The sequence below is a fragment of the Populus euphratica genome, unplaced genomic scaffold, assembly GCF_000495115.2.
Source record: "Populus euphratica unplaced genomic scaffold, PopEup_1.0 scaffold309.1, whole genome shotgun sequence".
NCBI classification, from domain to species: Eukaryota; Viridiplantae; Streptophyta; class Magnoliopsida; order Malpighiales; family Salicaceae; genus Populus; species Populus euphratica.
The window spans coordinates 396,728-415,338 of record NW_011500043.1 but is presented as its reverse complement, the minus strand read 5'-3'; the positions used below and the strand labels follow the sequence as shown (position 1 = coordinate 415,338).

The 18,611-nt window shown below is 34.4% G+C and overlaps 2 protein-coding genes across 6 annotated transcripts; both read right to left on the bottom strand.

Moving 5' to 3' along the window:
• Positions 1 to 1,192: 1,192 nt before the first annotated feature.
• On the bottom strand, positions 1,193 to 8,772 carry LOC105107326 (uncharacterized). 4 transcript variants are annotated; one of them, XM_011001214.1, is made up of 11 exons: positions 8,534 to 8,772; positions 7,168 to 7,247; positions 6,047 to 6,232; positions 5,843 to 5,954; positions 5,733 to 5,766; positions 5,069 to 5,106; positions 4,924 to 4,958; positions 4,687 to 4,839; positions 2,025 to 4,525; positions 1,791 to 1,877; positions 1,193 to 1,632 (listed from the first exon to the last, which is right to left on the bottom strand). In XM_011001214.1, exons 2-11 carry the CDS (start codon positions 7,239 to 7,241, stop codon positions 1,565 to 1,567), a joined length of 3,288 nt encoding a protein of 1,095 aa, XP_010999516.1. In that variant the 5' UTR covers positions 7,242 to 7,247; positions 8,534 to 8,772; the 3' UTR covers positions 1,193 to 1,564. The 4 variants fall into 4 exon arrangements, with proteins under 4 accessions (XP_010999516.1, XP_010999517.1, XP_010999515.1 ...); XM_011001215.1 differs by lacking the exon at positions 8,534 to 8,772 and adding an exon at positions 8,308 to 8,492; XM_011001213.1 differs by lacking the exon at positions 8,534 to 8,772 and adding an exon at positions 8,316 to 8,492.
• Positions 8,773 to 11,489: 2,717 nt separating this feature from the next.
• LOC105107327 (uncharacterized) lies at positions 11,490 to 16,796 on the bottom strand. 2 transcript variants are annotated; one of them, XM_011001218.1, is made up of 8 exons: positions 16,128 to 16,796; positions 13,570 to 13,717; positions 13,320 to 13,470; positions 13,024 to 13,149; positions 12,836 to 12,916; positions 12,288 to 12,480; positions 11,944 to 12,214; positions 11,490 to 11,820 (listed from the first exon to the last, which is right to left on the bottom strand). In XM_011001218.1, the coding sequence occupies exons 1-8, from the start codon at positions 16,338 to 16,340 to the stop codon at positions 11,582 to 11,584; spliced, it is 1,422 nt and encodes a 473-aa protein (XP_010999520.1). In that variant the 5' UTR covers positions 16,341 to 16,796; the 3' UTR covers positions 11,490 to 11,581. The 2 variants fall into 2 exon arrangements, with proteins under 2 accessions (XP_010999520.1, XP_010999519.1); XM_011001217.1 differs by having other exon boundaries at positions 11,490 to 11,823; positions 16,128 to 16,795.
• Positions 16,797 to 18,611: the final 1,815 nt, after the last annotated feature.

Sequence of the window (18,611 nt, the reverse complement as noted above, 5' to 3'; positions counted from 1 at the left end):
AAATATAATGAATAAGATCATGAGAGATAAAAGATGTGATAAATGATTTAAAGTACTACATATTGCATCTACTCTATGTCTTATTGTTAAGAAGTAATAAACTCCTAATAAATATGTATAGCAAATAAGCTCTTGAAGTATGTCTAGTCACATGACTTATGTGTTAAGTACACATGACTTATGTGTTAAGTATGAATTTTGCAAAAATAATATAAGAGTTCATCTCATCATGTATTAACAGGAGATGAAGGAAAAATGGATTTGGGTCACCTAGGTCAACCCAATCCATATAAATATTATTTATATTATAAAGATAATATAAGAAAAAATGATCAATTATTATATCCTAACATTAAGTGACAAAAGTTATAACTCTTCACTCTTATAAATATATTTGTTATAAATATATTTGTTAATCATAACAAACAATAACAAGAAAGAAAAAATTATCAAAGAACTATCTCAACCTAATAGCTTAAGTTGTTAGGTGAGATTTCAAAAAATAATTTTAGATGAGGTCCCAAAAATAGTTTTATATTATTCTCTAACACATCCCTTCAAGTGAAGTCCTTTAAACTTGACACTTGCATAAACTCATATTATTTTGTGCTTGATTTTTATTAAATAGAATGAAATAGTGAGATTCGAATTCATGACCGCTTGATCAACAAAGTTTTGATACCATGTCAATGAACTAATTCAATTTAATAACTTAATTATTCTCTAACAACAAAATTGGGAAAGAAAGTATTCTCAATCAAAAAGAGGAGAAGCGACTTTCAAAGCAAACAATTCATAAAAGAACTATTTCTGCAAACAAGGTACACTTGGTGAATAACAAGCATGATTCATTATTATTTATGCTTATGACTAATGATGCAAGTTTCCTGGGACATGTTTATTTTGTTTCTCCCTTTTGTTATTTTTTCCAACATGTTTAGCATGACTTCTTGCACGTTGTATTTGGATAGTGTATCCATCTACCCTTATTGCATAAAATTCTACTTGGTACATAGTGTAGAGATTCTGCTAAATGAACTACTGTGTATGCTATTCTTTAGAAATTGATTTGTGACAATCCTAGTTTATCTTGGTTCTCAAAACAAACAAAATGGTTTTGATTAGTGCTCAAGGAATGCGCTTCCTTTAGCTGCAAAGCATCCCATGTAATAACACAAACAAGCTGCATACATGATGTAAAACATAAGTTAAACCTCGAAGATTTCAACTTAAAAATCATACAATGAAGTGAATTAACACAGACAAACAAATGGGTCAGATGTTAATGGATTCATTAGCATTTAACATTCTCAACTGAGTTTCTAAAATGCAAGAATCCGTATGATCTGCATAATACATATACTGATACTAGACATGTGCCTCTATGTGCAATACCCTTGGTCAGTATGAAACACATGGATGGTCCAGCACTCTGAAATTCATGCAGAACTAGACAGGAACTGTGAGTGAAGATGAAGTAATATTTTTCCTCAAGCCCAAGTCTAATCTTGTACGTGGCTCCTAGGAGGAAACATGTGACCGATATTTTACGTTCATTCCAGCATCAATGGAACTTGGTCTCATTTGGTTTGCTGCCCCTAAATGCTGAAAGAGAGAAGAATGACCTTGTTGCTGAGACAAAAATATTAGAGGATGTCAAAGTCTACTTAAATTCATCACTAGAGGAGGAGGCAAAAAAAAAAAAGAACTACAAATTACTCTAGAGTGCATGAAAGGAGAAGTAAAAACCAATAAAGAACACAGTATAGCGAAAAAGAATCACAACTGACCTTTAGTTGTAGAGGTTGCAGTCGATACATTGCCCTTGTGCAACTGATGCGAACTCTGGGCATTGAATTTGCTAATGTTTGATTGAGCTGCATCCAGAATATCAAATAATACATGACAAAATGAAAAGTTAGCATGTGGAAGAAAGAAAAACAGTCACCTATAATCATTCATTTTTTTATTGAAAAAAGACAAACAAAAAATAAAGAATTGCCAAAGCCAGGAAGAAAAAGTACCCAGCAGATGTTCATGGATATTCACATTTCTGTCATATCCTTCAAAGAAAGAAGTCTGTTGCTGCCCGCTGTCCTTTGAATGATGGGCTGCCTTTCTCAGAAGATTGTCAGTGTTTCTCTTATTGATAGCTTTAGATTCCTCACCATCATCCTCTCCTTCAGAATAAACAGATGGGCTAGACCAACCTGTCATATTTGCATCACCTTTACTCTTCCTAGCAAACTTCAAAAGCCTCTTCAACCCCTTTGGAGCATCTTTTTGGTAGACCACTGAAGGAGGATTTTCAGCATTTCCCCACTCGACAATATCAGGTTCACTGTTGTTGTCTTCTTGCAGCATCTGAGAAAGAGAATGACGAACACCTTGACTAGGAAATCCCACAGGTGCAGCACGGACTGGAGGGCTAAGTTGAGTTGTGGCATCTCCATGCATGCTAGGCAGGTCCTTCTGCTCTTCTATTTCCACCCACGCACTGGGAGAGATAACTGTGTCTTCTTGGGACTGAAAGCTTGCCGAAGATTGAACTGTATCTTTGAAGCCATCATCAACATCAGTGGCAAGCTCTTTGAAGTTCTCCACCTCACCTGAATTCTGATGGCTATTTCCCACTGTTTCTGAATCCATAGCAGCACCAAAATGACTCACTGCCACATTATCCTGATCTTTATGCTCACTAACCTGGACAGAAGCATTAACAACCACCTCACTCTCTTGACTTTCTGACATGCTCCCACAGTTTACAGAAGACTCCCCCGGCTGGGAAGAATCTTTTGTCTTGTTCACAATGGGAGGGCCACTTCTCGATCCCTTGCGGAGGAAGGGTTTCGATTCCACTGGAACAACAGTGCTTTTTTTGGTAACCTTATTATAGAAACTAGGCTTTGATGGAACCATGGCAGAACCATCTTCAGGAACTGCTGCAGCTTTTGTTTTTGTTGTTTTTCCACCTTTTGTTACAGTTTGCTGCATCTTTTCTTTTACCCCCTTTAAGCTCTTGTTAGCATCAGCTCGTGTTTCCTTTACAATTCTATGCTGTGGCTGGGATCTTTCAACTTTAGCATTTGATCGAGGAAGCGATACTGTTGACTGGGATTTTCGATTCCTTGCAGATGAGATTCCTGAAGGAGTTTTAGATGGAGATGACACTGGCCCTCTGGTTGGTGGTGTTGATGGCCATGATTTACGAGTGGCAGGCAAGGTAGTTGTTTTAGATGCAACCTTTTTTGTGACAGAAGATTTTAGGCTGTCTTTTCGGAGATCTGCAGATTGAGATGGATTTTTGAGAGATTTTTGAGGTTTGCTTGGTGGATGCTTCTTACCAACATCCTTCACACTTGTGGTAGCTATTTCAGCTTTTCTCGCATCAAGAATTTGCTGCATTGCTCTAAATTGTGCTTCTTTTTCTGCTCTCTTTTCAGTATTCTCTCCTCTAAGTTTCCTATCCCTCTTCTCCTTGTAGTGATCATAAAACCCACCCCTCTGCTCAGAAGGGATATTTTGGTTTTTGACAGTTTTAGGCTTCTGGGTTTTCACAGGCCTGCTTACCATCATTTTCATCAACATCTCGTTCAACTCTGCTTCCTTTTGTCGACTCCATTCCACTGAGTCTGCTGTTCTTCCATTTCTTTCCTTTCCTTGGGCTGCATTAGCATCTGTTTCAACATCTACTGCATGCTGTTCCTTCTCTTCCCATCTCTCCAACTCTCCATCAACTTCAGCAGTCTCAGAAAGATCTTGACCTCCTGGTGTAAAATCAGACTCTAATTTTTCTTCAACCAAATTATTTGAGGTTTCTTTATCTGCAATATCATTGCAAGGAAGAGGAACAGAGTCTTCTGAACTAAGTTCTTGTTGGCAGAGACTGGAACTTTCTGCAACACCAGAACTCCATCTTCTTAAAACAGATTTATTTGTACAGAGAGAAATGTTCGATGACAAGCTCTTTTTTAGGGCATCTACGCTTTGATCCTTTTGTTTTCTTTCAAAAAGATTGATCGCATCTTGAACACTCATCCTTCGAACATTAGTTTCAGGTTTCTTACTGGATTGTTCAGATCCTTCCTCCTCACTACTAATTTCAGCTACATCTCTATGAGATGATGTCCTTTCTCTGGTAGGATAAAAGTTCAGGCTTTTAATTGTTAGTGCAGCTGCCCTGTGTGAGCCAGCTCTCCCAATTTGAACCCTCCGCATTGGAGAAGCAGACCTTCTAGGTGCTGCAGATCTTGAAAGAGTTCGACTTCTTTCCACAGATTTTTTATTTTCATCACTCGAATCTGAAGACTCTTCACTGTCAGTTGAGCTCTGTCGCTCAACCTGGGCAGCCTTTGCTGGTGAAACACCATATTTTACTGGTGGTAATGAATATACAGGTCTTGAAATTGGAGCATCTTCATCCATCTTGCTTGCATTGTGAATTGTTGAAGAATGCTTGTCGTCATTTAGAAGTACATCTGCCTCACCCTTTTGGCTCAATTCTAAGATTTTGCACAAAGAATTCCTATTGATACCAGATGAAATCTAGAGTCAGAAATATAATCTTCTTTACATTGAAAGACTAAAATAAAAATTATAAGTAACGTGAGGCTGCATCTACAAATTTTTTGTAGCAACTAGGAATTTAGACCACCTATGCACAATTTGTTCTTGTGGGTGACTTACTTTAGATCTGTTGCGCCAAAATAATCACAAAATTCTACCAAATAAGTGATTTCTTTACTGGAGCAGGCAGCACCAGAAGCATGGTTTAGGGCTGTAGCCAATTCTGCTTTTAATGCACTAAGCCTCAGGTCCATAGCTCGCAGCAATTCATTTCTGGCAATACAATCATCTATAGCTTAGAGGATATGCAGCCCTTGTAGAAGCTCATTGGAAATACTAGCAATCAGAAGAACTTACCTTGAAGTATCTGATAATGCAATTTTTGCTTCAGCCTAAACAGGTCCAGACAACTTATTTTAGTTGTTATAATATTCACAACAATAACATAATCCAAAGTACAAATAATAGAGAACTCATAAAACAAGGAGGTAAAAGCAATTACTTTGACAGTTGATTCAGTCTCAATTGAGTCATAGCCACCTGTCAAATAAGGAAAGATATACAATAAATATCAGATAAAAACTGAAACTCAGATCTCAGCAGATTGGATAAGCCAATATGTCCACTGAGCACAGTAGCTAACTACTATTAATATGACACTGAAGTCGACTTATATGCTTGGACATCCTATGATGCTAACATTATGAATTTATGTCAAGGATAAATGTGGCATGAATTGGATAATCACCTGCAAAAAAAGTTTAGTTCATGGAGACACATTGTTTACAAATTGAGATGATAAACAGCATCACTTGTCTTTGATGCAGATGGTGAGGCCAGCCAGTGACAATGAGTACTTTAAAACTACCAAGTAGATGACTGACAATGAGTAACTTAAAACTACCAAAGTTGATGACTACCTCGCACATTCTATATTTCCATATATCTCTCTGCTTATAAAACAACTTTATTGCCATGATTTTGTTACAGATGAAGTGATAAAACCACATTGGATCTTCAACTGATTTGTTTCAGAAATTCCTTTGTTGGCAACGGAAAATTACCAATAAGAAGAATATTTGATTATATATCTGATGTAACTGTACTTTCCAGAATCCAGAATAACAAAACCAGGGTAAACTTCCATGTTTCTTTAAACAAGTTACCTGTTTCTCCACTTTTAGAATGATCCTGATGCCCCTGACAAAAGAAAATTTTTGTTAACAAGACACTCTAGGCAATATAATATATTATATGAAAGGAAACCGGAGCAGACCTGAGCAGATAAAGAAAGATGAAATTTTCTGGCCTCCTCCAATTCGGAGATCTCACCCTCAATGGTCTTGCTGGTATTCACTAAATCAAGTGAACCGGCAATTTTCAGGAATCTGAGAAGAATTATAATTATTTTAATAACAGAACAAACAAGCACCCACAATCAATTCAAACATAAACAGAATTCACACTAAGTTACAAAAACCTGTTCAAAGTTGATTTTGTGAACCATGGTACATTGCTGAGTTCTCCTGTTACTTGGAGTTTGAAGATAGCATTAGTTCCTTTAGTGTACAATTTACGTACTTCTGGCAAATGTGGCAAGAGTTGCTCCAGCAGGCCAACAGCTAATTTCTCAACCTCGTCATCACCACAAACAAATATCTCGTACCTAAAATAGCAGTGGATACGTCAGAGGGGTTCACTAAAAGAAAAAAAAAATGAAAAGGAATGCTTATATATGCTTAGAGATGAGATTAAATATCTATCAAACTTGAAGAAGGAATGCTAACAATGGCACCAAGCTTTAGATGCAGGAAAAAGCTAACTAACAAACAAAAGTAGAGCCACAACACTAGAAAATTTTTACTTCAACACCCCACCCCTCACCCAAAAGAAAAAACAAATCCTGAAACCTGATTGGCACAGTAATAGATTTACTTAATTAGTAACCATATTTGTTTCATGGAAAGAAGTGCTACGCAAAGCCTTGTATACCTCTTGAATATTGACAGGATATTACTCAATGTTTGTACTACTTATATAGGGCTCTTTGAAGGATGATCTAGATATAAAGTGGGTTTCATTCTCAATGAACAAACATCAGTACTTGGTACTTCGACTTCCTTTAATGTGAAATGGTGGTTCTTGAAGCAAAGTCACGCACTTGGACTGGGAAATCATTTTTTTGCTTTGGGCTGAAGAAAAATTGGATTATATAATGGGTCCTATAAAATCCTGCGGTCTCTTACATAGATGAATATGTGCTTTCACACAAGTCTAGATGAATGAAATGAAATAAATACACAGGTCACTGTATATTTTCTTTGGTTTAAATGCAATATTTTCAGTCTCTTGGACTAGCAGTGTTGATGCATGAAAGGCTATTAAAATGTCCATATGACTCAAATAATAGGTTATTCTGACAATGTTTCACAACTTCATTAATTACTAGTTATTTCTATCAACAGTCCGCATAGAACCGTCAAGGTTGCACGCCAACAAGGCAGAATGACAAAACAAATCAGCTTAAAATATCCTACAGTTCAATGATATAAAGCATCTTGGTTGAAATGCTTAAACAATGTTTATGCAAAAACAACTAACTTGTTTTTAGTTGGAAAGATCTGAATCGTAGCATAATCCAGAGATGCATCAGGATCTATTCCGCTGTCCATCATAAGAACCTGAAAGGAAAGAAAACTTCATCTTTGCAGAAACAGAAGACCAATCTCACATCGTGCCATGCTTCAACTTATTTTTTCAAGTATATGCATTACTTTAACAAGCATTATAAAAAATAAGTGCTTGCTATGGATCTAAAAAATACACATCAATGGAACTAGAACTCTTGATCTTCTGTTATATATACTGCCAGTTATATTTATTGACAAATACCAAAACTCAAGACTGACAAAACAACAAGCTCAAAGAAAAAGGACAAGGAGGTGCAAGAACAGGAAGGATAAATAAATATTTAAATCCCAGGAAATTTGTGCACGGATGGAGAGATTAAAATGAGATATCCATTAAAAATCTTAATTGCATTAAACATAAAGCTAAGAAGTATAAATCAGATTGTTATAACATTCAACCCAACAACAACAACAACAACAACAACAACAAAAAATAGAGACAATGAAGTGAGTGATAGACAGACACAAAGATGTAGACACCCAATTTAAGTTGATACAGTGAAAGTGATTCACAGCCGGACAAACATAAACGAAAACGAATGATGCTACATTTAAAAAGAAAAAAATAAATAGCAAGCTAAAAAGTTTAGTACTAGCGTAGAGGAGTATGTCAAGAAATAAAAGCGGATTGGTTATTAACAGTGGCATGGGATCCAATCTGTTTGTCAGAAAAAAATTATTCCATAAACAACTTCATCATCTACTTACTTGCAAAATGCTCTCAACCCCAATGACAAAATTCAAAATTCAGCACTCATTGATACACAGACTTGAGACTGAACAACAAATAACCAAAAAGATAAAAAAAACATATAAATGTTCAGCCGAGAAAACAATTGAAAGAGCAGCCTTCTGTTAGGTGCAACTAAGAAGGGGGATTTATTTATTATTTTAGTTGATCTGTGCCAGCATAATTAAGAGCAAACTAACTACCTTTTACTAGAAAATTAAGCATCGAATCAGATCTAGGCGATGAAATGTTGAATCCTACACTAAACAACAGGACAAAAGAAAGAAAAAACAAAAATTTAATAAAGAAAAGAAGGGTCACCACTCCACCATTCAGCACCGACAGCGAATTTTACAGTCAAGGCAAAAGGCATTTAGAATCTAAAGAGACGTTCACTGATACAACAAAGCATAGAGATAGAGCTTGTGCTGCGTTACAGAAAATGGGAGTGGCAGGTAAAGAAATAGAGAAGAGAAGGAACTACCAACCAAAAAGAAAAGGGCCCATTTGAGTGAAAAAGAAAAAGGAAAGCACGAAGTTAGCTCACCTTGAGTGAAGAAGAGAGGAGGGAGGGTAATGGGGGCTGATGAGCTCAAATTCTCAGTGGGTTGGATAGCACGAGATCTTGATGAATGAGGGGGAGGAGCTTCGTCAAGAATCATGCCATGTGTGGATGTGTGGCTTTTATTTCTTTAATCTTTATTCCAACGTAAAAAAGACACTCTGCTACTGGCTCCAGAAGAGAGAGGATAGAGAAATGGCAGTAACTCCAAATATTACGACACCCAACTAACTACTCCTGTAACTTACGGTAAGAACTAAGAAGTTCTTTAAACATAAAGCATCGCTTAGCTAAGTAAAGCGTGGAGATTGCCTTTTTATTTATTTTTAAAATTTATTTTTGAAATAGTATGTTAAAATAATTTAAAAATATAAAAAAATCATTACACTATAACGGGATTCTCACACACGGGACAGAGAGTACTCATGCACTCGCCAATGTTTTTCTCTGGAATTGGAATCAATATAAATATAATATATGGCACTCTTTTAAAATACAATAAAATATTAGCTTGATTTTGGATGGATATTTATATTAAATCATGTTACAATTTAATTAAAAATAATATAACATGGCATTTAGTATCATTAAACCATTTAAAATAATATATATTTTACAAGTTGAGAATCACGTTATATTTGGTGGGGTCATTCTCGTGGTGGGACAATAACAATAGATCCTCAATTAATTTTTCTTCTTCTTTTTAATATGATATTAATAGTTATTTTTTATAGTTGATTATTGTTGAAAACTTTTGTTCATTTTATTTACTATTAATGTTGTTTTTTATTATATTGAACTTGTTAAATCCATACTTGAATCTTAATTTTTATTTTCAACTTATTAAATCCATACTTGAATCTTAATTTTTCTTTTTTATTAATGTTGTTTTTTTATCATATTGCACTTATTAAATCCATACTTGAATCTTAAATTTTATTTTTATTCATTACAAACGTTACCTAGCTAAACATTTTTATTTCATTAAAAAAATGTATAAATAAGGTTGCCTAAGTCTCATCTATTTAACAATAATTATTATTATAATAATTTTAAAATTATATTTAGTATGACAAGTCAACTTGAAATTTAATCAATCCAAGACTAAAACCAATAAGATTGAGAAAAAAACAAAGAAAGGAAGAATTTGATGTGATGTAGTTGATTCTGACCTGATAACCTAGCAAAATTCGGTTGTAATTATTTAACTTTTTTTTGTTTTTTATTAAAATAATATTATTTTAATTTTTTTTAAAAATTAATCCAAAAAACTTGGAGATCGGATAAAAACCTGCAATCCAGGTCTCAAAACTATGAATGCTATCCTTCCCAAGTGAGAGTGGTTGTGGTGCGCGTTGATTGCGCGGAAATCTAAACCCAACAAAAAATAGTACTTGCAGGACACCAACGCGTATTGGCGATGCGTGATTGACACTCTCTGTTCGTGCTCTGTCGCCTCTCTCTCTCTCTCTCTCTCTCTCTCTCTATATTATTAATCAATGATCATGAGATTTGAAGTTGTTTAAAGTTGTGTTTTATTTATTTAATTAAAGTTTTCACATCGATGCTTTCCCTGTTCTTCGAGAGTACAAATGACCTCCCATTGCTCCTCCCAATTTGCTGTCACCCTTTTCAGATTTCAAACTCATAAGCACCATTCAATTAGTACGGAAGACGTGGTTGAAAATATAATAGTTTTTATTTTTAAGTTTTTTAGAAATCTAATAAAATAATATTATTTTTAACATATCAAAATAACTTAAAAACATCAAAAATATTAATTCAAAACAAATTAAAAAATTAAAAAATTAAATTTTTAAAAAATATTTTGAAATATAAAAACAAATATTTTTTAAGGTAAATTAGCACTCTCTTATGTAAATTAACAATATTTTTTTAGTGTAATATTTATTTTTAAACTATTTTTTTATCAAATATATCAAAATAATATTTTTTTTATTTTTAATATTAGAACATTAAAATAATATGAAAACACAAAATAAATTTAAAAAAAAATAATTTTTTTAAAATATTTTTAAAATACAAAAAGAGACACTTTCCATTAATCAACCGAACCAACTTACCAAGCAATCTCCTATTTCTATGTACTTGCTAGCAGCTAGCTTCTTGTCGCATGTCAGAAAACTAAACTAGGTTTCACGTCAAAAAGCACAAGAGAAGAGAAGAGAAGAGAAGAGGAGAGGATGATAATATAAGAGGTTGGCGAATCGTAAAGCATTGAATCTACCTGATGGTTATGCTTTCCTTCCAATCCATGTGAAAATGCAATAACTAGTTTTGCATTCATTCCCCACCTAACCTAAGACTAACAGAGAAGATGCCATCAACGTATTTGCTCCACCGTCCCAGCATCTTTCCTCCTCTGCAACCTCCACTCTGGTTTTACATGGAATGATGGTGGCTCAGTGGACTGTGGAGTGGACCCAAGAAATCATTTGATTCTGATGTAACTACCCCCCCATGTGGCACTGTGGTAAAAGCACACCAAGACTCTTACAACATGTGATGCAAAGTCCTCCATGTTTTTAGTGCTGAGAGACGAGAATTTCATGCGTTCTCACCAACAATGACCCACCCGTGGATACTTGATCAACACTCCCCAGCATCCACGGCTCCAGAGATCTACCAAATCACCAACGTGATATTTAAAAACAAGAACTACTTGAGCAATGTGGCAGAAAACGAATGCCTTGAGAGAAAAACAAAGGGTAATGGAGGGCCAAAACTATCGGTTATTTTTACAAATATATTTTTTGCTTGAAAACATATTAAACTAATATTCTTTAAATTTATTTTTGGCAAAAGAATATCAATCTGAAAACACCAAAAAAAAATGAAGAAAAAAATTCAAAAAATTTTAATTTTTTTTTTAAAAAAAACAAAGGACTCTTCAAAGGCCAAAATGCAATACATGGTAAAGTTTCAAGGAACTCTCACATCCAGGAAGCATGCTCATTCAACCATCTGATTAAACAATTATGAACCTCAAGCAAACAAGGATTAATCAAAACATCAGTTAGACCACACATGAACTAGACCATGCCTATTGCCTGTATAGATCTCATTGCGCTCTTCATCATAGAAGAGAGCAGTTATGTCTTCCAAAGCTTCTGCAGCTGTGCTTCTAATCCTTGAGGCATGCCTATGCTTCTTTGAATTCTGACCGCATTCATTCTCATTTGGGAAGCTGTTGCTTGCCCTTATTTTAGCAAGACATTTCCCAGTCAAGATATTACTGATATTGATGGATCCCGCTGCATATGGATGCAAATATTGTTAGAGCTACGTTCATTTTTTCTTTATTCTAAAAACTCAGTACCAAAAGGCAGGTTATAATAAACTTGGAAAAATTGTAGAAATTTTGAAAAACTAACCATTGCCTTCAGACAAGGGATCATCAGAATCAGCCTTGCAGTAAGAAATAATGAGATCCTGATCACTTGTGATGTAAATATTATTAGTGTTGCAATCAGGATGCCACAAAAGGTGATCCTCAAAGGAAGTTACAAGCTCTCCCCGGAAGTTCCAAACAGCCACAGTTCGATTTCTAAAAGTCAGGAATAGCTGGTTTTCATATAGAAATATAAATGCAGATGGTGTCATAAACTCAGTTCTGCTAACTTCTGTTAGGTCAAAGTTGCGCACCTACAGAGAGTATTGTCAGATTTTGTGCATGGATGGAGAGATACAATTGGAAGATAACATCAATGATCCTTACATCAAGAATCTGGAGATTCTCATTTTCTTGCTTGACAAGAAGCTTCTCATTGAATTGTTCAATGAAATCCACCTTCTTATTCCGATGAAGGAGATGATTAAAAGATTTGAGAACAGTGCCATCCTCTATTGAAAGAATCTCAAGAGGAACACAGCCACTACTTTTAGTTAAAATCAACAACATGATCCCTGGACTGAAGAGAAAAAAAATAAAAGCAAACAGGAGAAAGTCTAAGCTCGTGTGAAGCAATGGAAACAGAACACTGAAATTAAACTTGTGCACTTGCATTATTAAATCTGATGAATAATCTCAAAGAAACAACACAAGACATTCAGAATCATGAAATGCATGCACCAGTCCCTGAATTACAATCCAAGTGTACGACCTATTAATCTCAAAAGAACTATAAGCTCATGCATGCAGCAATTTCAGCCCCTCTGGAATAGTGCACGAGTTTGCGCTCATGTGTACCTGCATGCACATCTCTCGTGCATTTGAGAACATGCTGCTGAGCAAATCAAAAGTTGCAAGAATGTAAAGGAACGTACCTGATCTTAATCTCTTGAACATTTTTGTCTGCTATCAAGTATAACATTGTGTAATTCTTTAGGTCAAACACCTTGTATATACTGATAGAAGGAAAGAGAGAGAAAATAAGAGGTCAAATTGAAAAACAAAAAAGCTACTTGGGTAATAATTAATAATTTCAATTGAATATAGCAATTGATGTACTTACCTATCCTGTGCAGAATATGTGAGTACTTTGCCATTTACATCATCAAACTCTACAAAACCAGGCCATTTCAGTGACTCAGATTCAAAAAGAGCAAAGCCAGCATCTGGTTGACCCCTTCGTATATATCTGGAACAGAAAGCACTGTTAGTCATAAAAGTGTAGGGCTAAACAAATTGAAACCACTAAATCTAGATGCTCTTATTTCCTCTTGGTCTTTCGTACATAATTTTGAAAGGAGGGAGGAGTGAGTGGAAGGGGGATGAGAGGCAGAGGCATGTGTAAAAAGATTCACATACTCAATCCTTGTGCTTCTGCATTTCAAGGAACTGAAATTGTCTGAGGCGTAAACTGAAACTGTAATGAGTGAATCATTGTTTTTATTATAAAACAAGCTTCGTATAACTTCATCAGGAGTGACATTCAAAAAGCATATCCTTTGGTTGGTCTCTGCCAAAAACAATAGGAATACATTACAACCCTTCCATTCCACTTTTAGATGCAAAGAGAATCAAAGATCAGAGCTGACAGTGGAAAGATAATCAATACCTCGGCTAAATGCTGCACAGACACCAGACTGTGCAAGAGCAAACACTATGTCACGAGCTGCTACAATCTCAATAATCTTTGACCTCTTTCTTAAAAAAGGCAGTACCATGGTACAGTGACCTTTTGGATCATAAGTATCATATTCCTCCTATTCATAAATTCACAGATTACATCTCACAACAGAAAGTGGGAACATCAACAATATGATGCAGAATGAAGTGCATAGTTCGATTGTGATTGGTATTGTGGTGTAAGGTGCTTTTCAAAGTGCTTTTAGCTTGAAAATGCATCAAAATGAAATTTATTTATTTTTTCATTATTGACATCAACACATCAAAGCCATCAAAAAGCACTAAAAAACACTAATTTGATGCTTTTTCAAGTGAAGCGCACACAACAGCAAAAGCTACCACACTTTCAAACACTCAACTGTTGAGGAGACATGTATACAGGAGAAATATTAATTGCTGAACAGTAGAGCCTGCTTGTAGTGCAATGCTAGCATTAAATTCCTTGAGCAGTGATTGAACTGTACGTTCTAAGTGCATCCAACAGGCATCACTATGATTTTCATACAGCATGGTTATATAGAAATGCAGTGTTGATAATGACATGTCATATTAAAGATATGTTTTCTTATTAGCAGGACTAAGAGTACCTATATATTCTTGAAAAGCAGTTCCAAACACTACAATTTAATGAGAGAGGCACAACACGTGTACCTATATATTCTTGAAAAACAATTATAGCATATTTGTTTGGTTGCTGGTTGAATTATTACTTTCAGTTATCCTGCTCACCATGAAATGGCTCAGTGTGAAGAAGGCACAAGCAAGCAGCTTCTAAACAGGCAAGCAGAATTACTTCATCACAAGCCCTCAAGGGTGTTGCAAAGGTTTGAGCTGGAAATTTCTAATTTAGAAGTTCTAGTTTCAAACGTCACTGGGAAGATGAAGTAAGAATATTTCCAAGTAGGCAGGTAAAATTTCTTCATCACTAGTCCTCAAGCACGTCTGCAAAGGTTTGAACCGGAAAGTTCTAATTTAGAAATTCCTGTTTCAGCTGTACTGAGATGGTAGGGCATTTATGGAAGAAGGGAGGGGTCAATGGGTTCCTCTACATTTCTGTTAGGATCGATGATTGATGCCTAGACACCTAACACAACATTTTATCATGGTTCGGTAATTTCCCTAAGTCCATATAACAGCCAATGTCATTATATAAAAAGAAAACTACAATCTACAACAATGGAGGAACACCTCACTCAACTCCCACTCTCTATGTTTGCCTCACATTTCTCTCTATCCCTCTGTGCTTACTACTGCAAGTTGCTGAATGGCTCTCATGCAGCTGCATCTTGCTACACTTGCTTCTTCAAATGACTTATACAACCTTTATTTATATTGAAAATGGGGAAACAAACATCCTCATTTCCATCCCAATATTTCTTCACCCAACTTTCCATTACCATCATTGTTGAGTTAGTGTGGTAGTTGAGTGCGGGCCTTTGCATCCACTTCTCAACAATCTTGAACTTGGAGACAAAAGGCACCAGACCTATCTTCTAACCTCAAAGATCTATAGAAGGTTTAAACAACTTCAATTAAGCAAGTATAGCCAGATGTAGTGGAAAGTTAGGTTAAGGAATATTGGGATAGAAATGAGGATGTTTGTTCCCCCCATTTACACTATAAATTGAAGTTGTATGAGAACCATTTGAAGAAGCAAGAGCAGCAAGATATAGTTGCATGAGAGTCATGAGAGCCATGCAATAGAGGGATAGAAAGAACTGTGAAGCAACTATAGAGAGTGGGAGTTGAGTGACGTGTTCCTCCTCCTCCATTGCTGTTTTCTCTCTATATAATGAAATTGGCTGCTCGGTGGATGTAGACAAATTGTTGAATCACTTTCAAATGTAATGTTCTTTGTCTAGACATCAATCACTAATCCTAACACTTTCTTCCTAAATACCTCCAAATTTCGATTCCACCTAAATAAAACGCTCTTCATCAAATTTCTGGCTCCTTAAGAATTCTATCTTCCTAAATACCATAACATGCATCACTCACAATTGGCATTCATACAGCTTTTGTCAACATCAATCAAGCATTTTCAAGACTAGTGTGTCCTCACTGCAACAATTTGGCAAGACCAACATTATTAGCTACAGCTACAAGTGCTGCCACTATAACTTCTCAGTGCTCATAGTGTCATTGGTATATAAGTAGCAAAAAAAATGCATCAAAGGAAGCTAGCACCCATAAAATGATGCTACGAAATATGAATAAGAGAATTACAGCTCTGACGTAACAAGAAGCACAAATTAAAGAATAAATAACTATCCTGATTTAACCTCCATTCTAACTATAATGGACAGACTTAAAATAAAACAAATTTCATCATCAACACGATTAAGACAGATGCAGAAGAAACAATAGACACACTCAGTAGAAACCCTTAAACAACAAGCAGGAAAATCAATAATGAAAATCTTAAATTCCCACAAGAATTTAAAAAAAAAGGGACAAGTTCCGAGGAAACCAAAGCCAAAAGGGTACCTGTAACCGGATGTTTCTAAAACGTTCTTGGGCATCAGTCATAGTAAAAGAACGGTCACGCTTAGAACAAATTTCCCTTCTTTGAAGCTTCTTGACACTGTTAACAAACCCATCTCCGCCACCAAAACCCCTTCCCCGTTTCTTCGCCACAACTCTTTTACCATTACAAGGCCTCGGACTAACCGTTATCCTCCTCCCTCCTCCACCATCCATTTCTCCCCGCCTTCCTCTCTCTCTCCCTCAGAGAAACAAAAAAACTTGAATAGTTCTGCTAAAGAAATTCAATTTAGCACAAACCCATCTTCTCTTTTCGTCTCTTAAACTTAATAATCGCCAAAAAAACAAAAACCCACTTTCTATACAAGAAAAAGGAACGATTCTCAGGCTGTTTTGCTTGGAATGCTACCATACAAAACGGAAGCAAATGCAGTTGCTAAGTTGCTAAGTATATATACATAAAAAAAAAAAAAATGAAGATTCGTAATGGATCAGGGAGGAAACAAGATTGGAGAAGCTTAGCTAGAAACCTGAAACGCTTGTTTCGTTTAGCGCTTGCTACCTAGGATTTTAGTGAGTTTCCCAGTTTAGGTCTGATTTCGATCTGCTTTCGAAAAATCACAATTTTGAATTTCTGTCAAATAGTTTTGGTGAGTGAAATCTTTGCTCCCCAACTGGGCCTGGACATTTTATTCTAGGCCTTTGTGGTGCTTCTTAACTCGAGAGCTGGACTTGTACAATTGGGCTTACAACCCATTTCATTTCCATAAGAACACAATTGTATAGTTTACAACCCATTTCATTTCCATAAGAACACCATTGTAAACATGAGGAATTTCAACAAGATTTTCTAACGAAGCTATATGAATTTCATTAATATGCTAGCATTTTGAGAAAAGTGTTATAAGTTCTAGTGTATGTCTCCACTAATTGGAGTTTTGGACAGAATATTTCATTAATTTATTCTAATCTTTATTTTTATGGTCCTAATTCCAGTCGAGTAAGATATTAGAATTTATCTAGACAATAATTAAGTATCAGATAATATATTTTAAAATTTTAAAAATAATTAAAATATTAAAAATTAAAAAAATTAACTATTAAAAAAATAAAATTAATATAACTAATATTTAATATTTTTTAATCCAGATTGTCAAGAAAAAAAAAAACTAATGTTAATATCTCTATAACAAACCCAAGTTTTAGAACTACTCTGAAAAAAAACACTAATCACTCATAAAAATAGGGAAAATATTGATAAAATATGGTAGAAAATAGAAAGAAAAAAAAAAAAAAAAAAGAAGGCTAACTCTCCTAAATCCTTCATGGTCTTTCTTCCTCCAATTTCATGGCACTTGACTTGGGATTCAATAATAATAATAATAATAAAACACTCCAGCACATATTTCTATATATAAAACAAAAAAACACGAAGTCAAGCATTTCCTGTCACTTTAATGTTTCTTTATGCGTCCAACATCACATCAATAAATAATCATGCTAGTCAGAAATAGGGGAACCATGCTTATCTAAAATAAACGCGGGAGAGGGAGAGAGGAACCACCAGTACCAATAGAGATTAGCAAAAGAAATAATGTATAATAAGTGACCGGTTGGAATTGTAATTATTTTTTAAAATGATTTTTATATTAAAATAATATTTTTTATTTTTTAAAAATTATTTTTAAGATTAGCGAATTAAAATTATCTAAAATATATTAAAAAATTATTTTTTATAAAATATAGTTTGCAAATCATCAACTAATTAAATAAATAAAACATCTATTTTTAATTATTTACAATAAGAGAAATAAAAAAAAAAAAGTGTTTTGAAAACAAGCAAAAAATCTTATTTTTGTACTATTATTTTAAAGATAATCATTTTATAATTTATTTTATTCATATGTATCGAGATATGTAACATGCAAATTAATTCTTTTATCTATGCATTCAAGTCAAGTCATAAATGACTAGATTTATCACTTCATAGTTATTCTTATCATCAAATTATTAAGGTTTTTTATATGAATTCTAGCTTTTTAGCGGTATGAAGTAGAAGTTATTGCTTGGCCTTTTTAACTCTCACTTGACTATTCAATTTTTATATTATTTTAAAATGAGTCTCATTTAATAAATATGTGGTTTCCTTTTCCTTCAAATCTAAAAGGAATTACAGCTCAATGTGTTTATCTTTTAAAAAAAAATTTGATTAGAATTTTATATAATACTAATGTTGTTTATTGATATGATCAAAAGATTGATATCTTCTCTCAAGTGCAGGAGTGTTGAAGTAATAAATAACCCGGCAAGACCGGGGTCGAACCACATGGAGGTTAATTATAGAAATTATAAATAATAATAATAATAATAATAATACAACAACAAAAACAACAACAACAACAACAATAATAATAAGATACCTTTAATTTATGGTAACTATTTATTTTAAATGCAGGCCTATCACATAAATAAAATGATTGATTAATG

Bases quoted from the DNA above. Each gene is read 5' to 3' on its own strand.
- LOC105107326 (XM_011001213.1), bottom strand. The intron at 6,233-7,167 runs GTTAGTTGTTTT...CTGCTATTTTAG, and splicing joins ATCTTTCCAACTAAAAACAA to GTACGAGATATTTGTTTGTG. The intron at 1,633-1,790 runs GTCAGTTGTGAT...TTTTTGTCTCAG, and splicing joins TGCAACCTCTACAACTAAAG to CAACAAGGTCATTCTTCTCT.
- LOC105107327 (XM_011001217.1), bottom strand. From the start codon at position 16,340: ATGGATGGTGGAGGAGGGAGGAGGATAACGGTTAGTCCGAGGCCTTGT. The intron at 13,718-16,127 runs GTACCCTTTTGG...ATTTATGAATAG, and splicing joins TTAGAAACATCCGGTTACAG to GAGGAATATGATACTTATGA. The intron at 13,150-13,319 runs GTATGTGAATCT...TTTCTGTTCCAG, and splicing joins TGCAGAAGCACAAGGATTGA to ATATATACGAAGGGGTCAAC.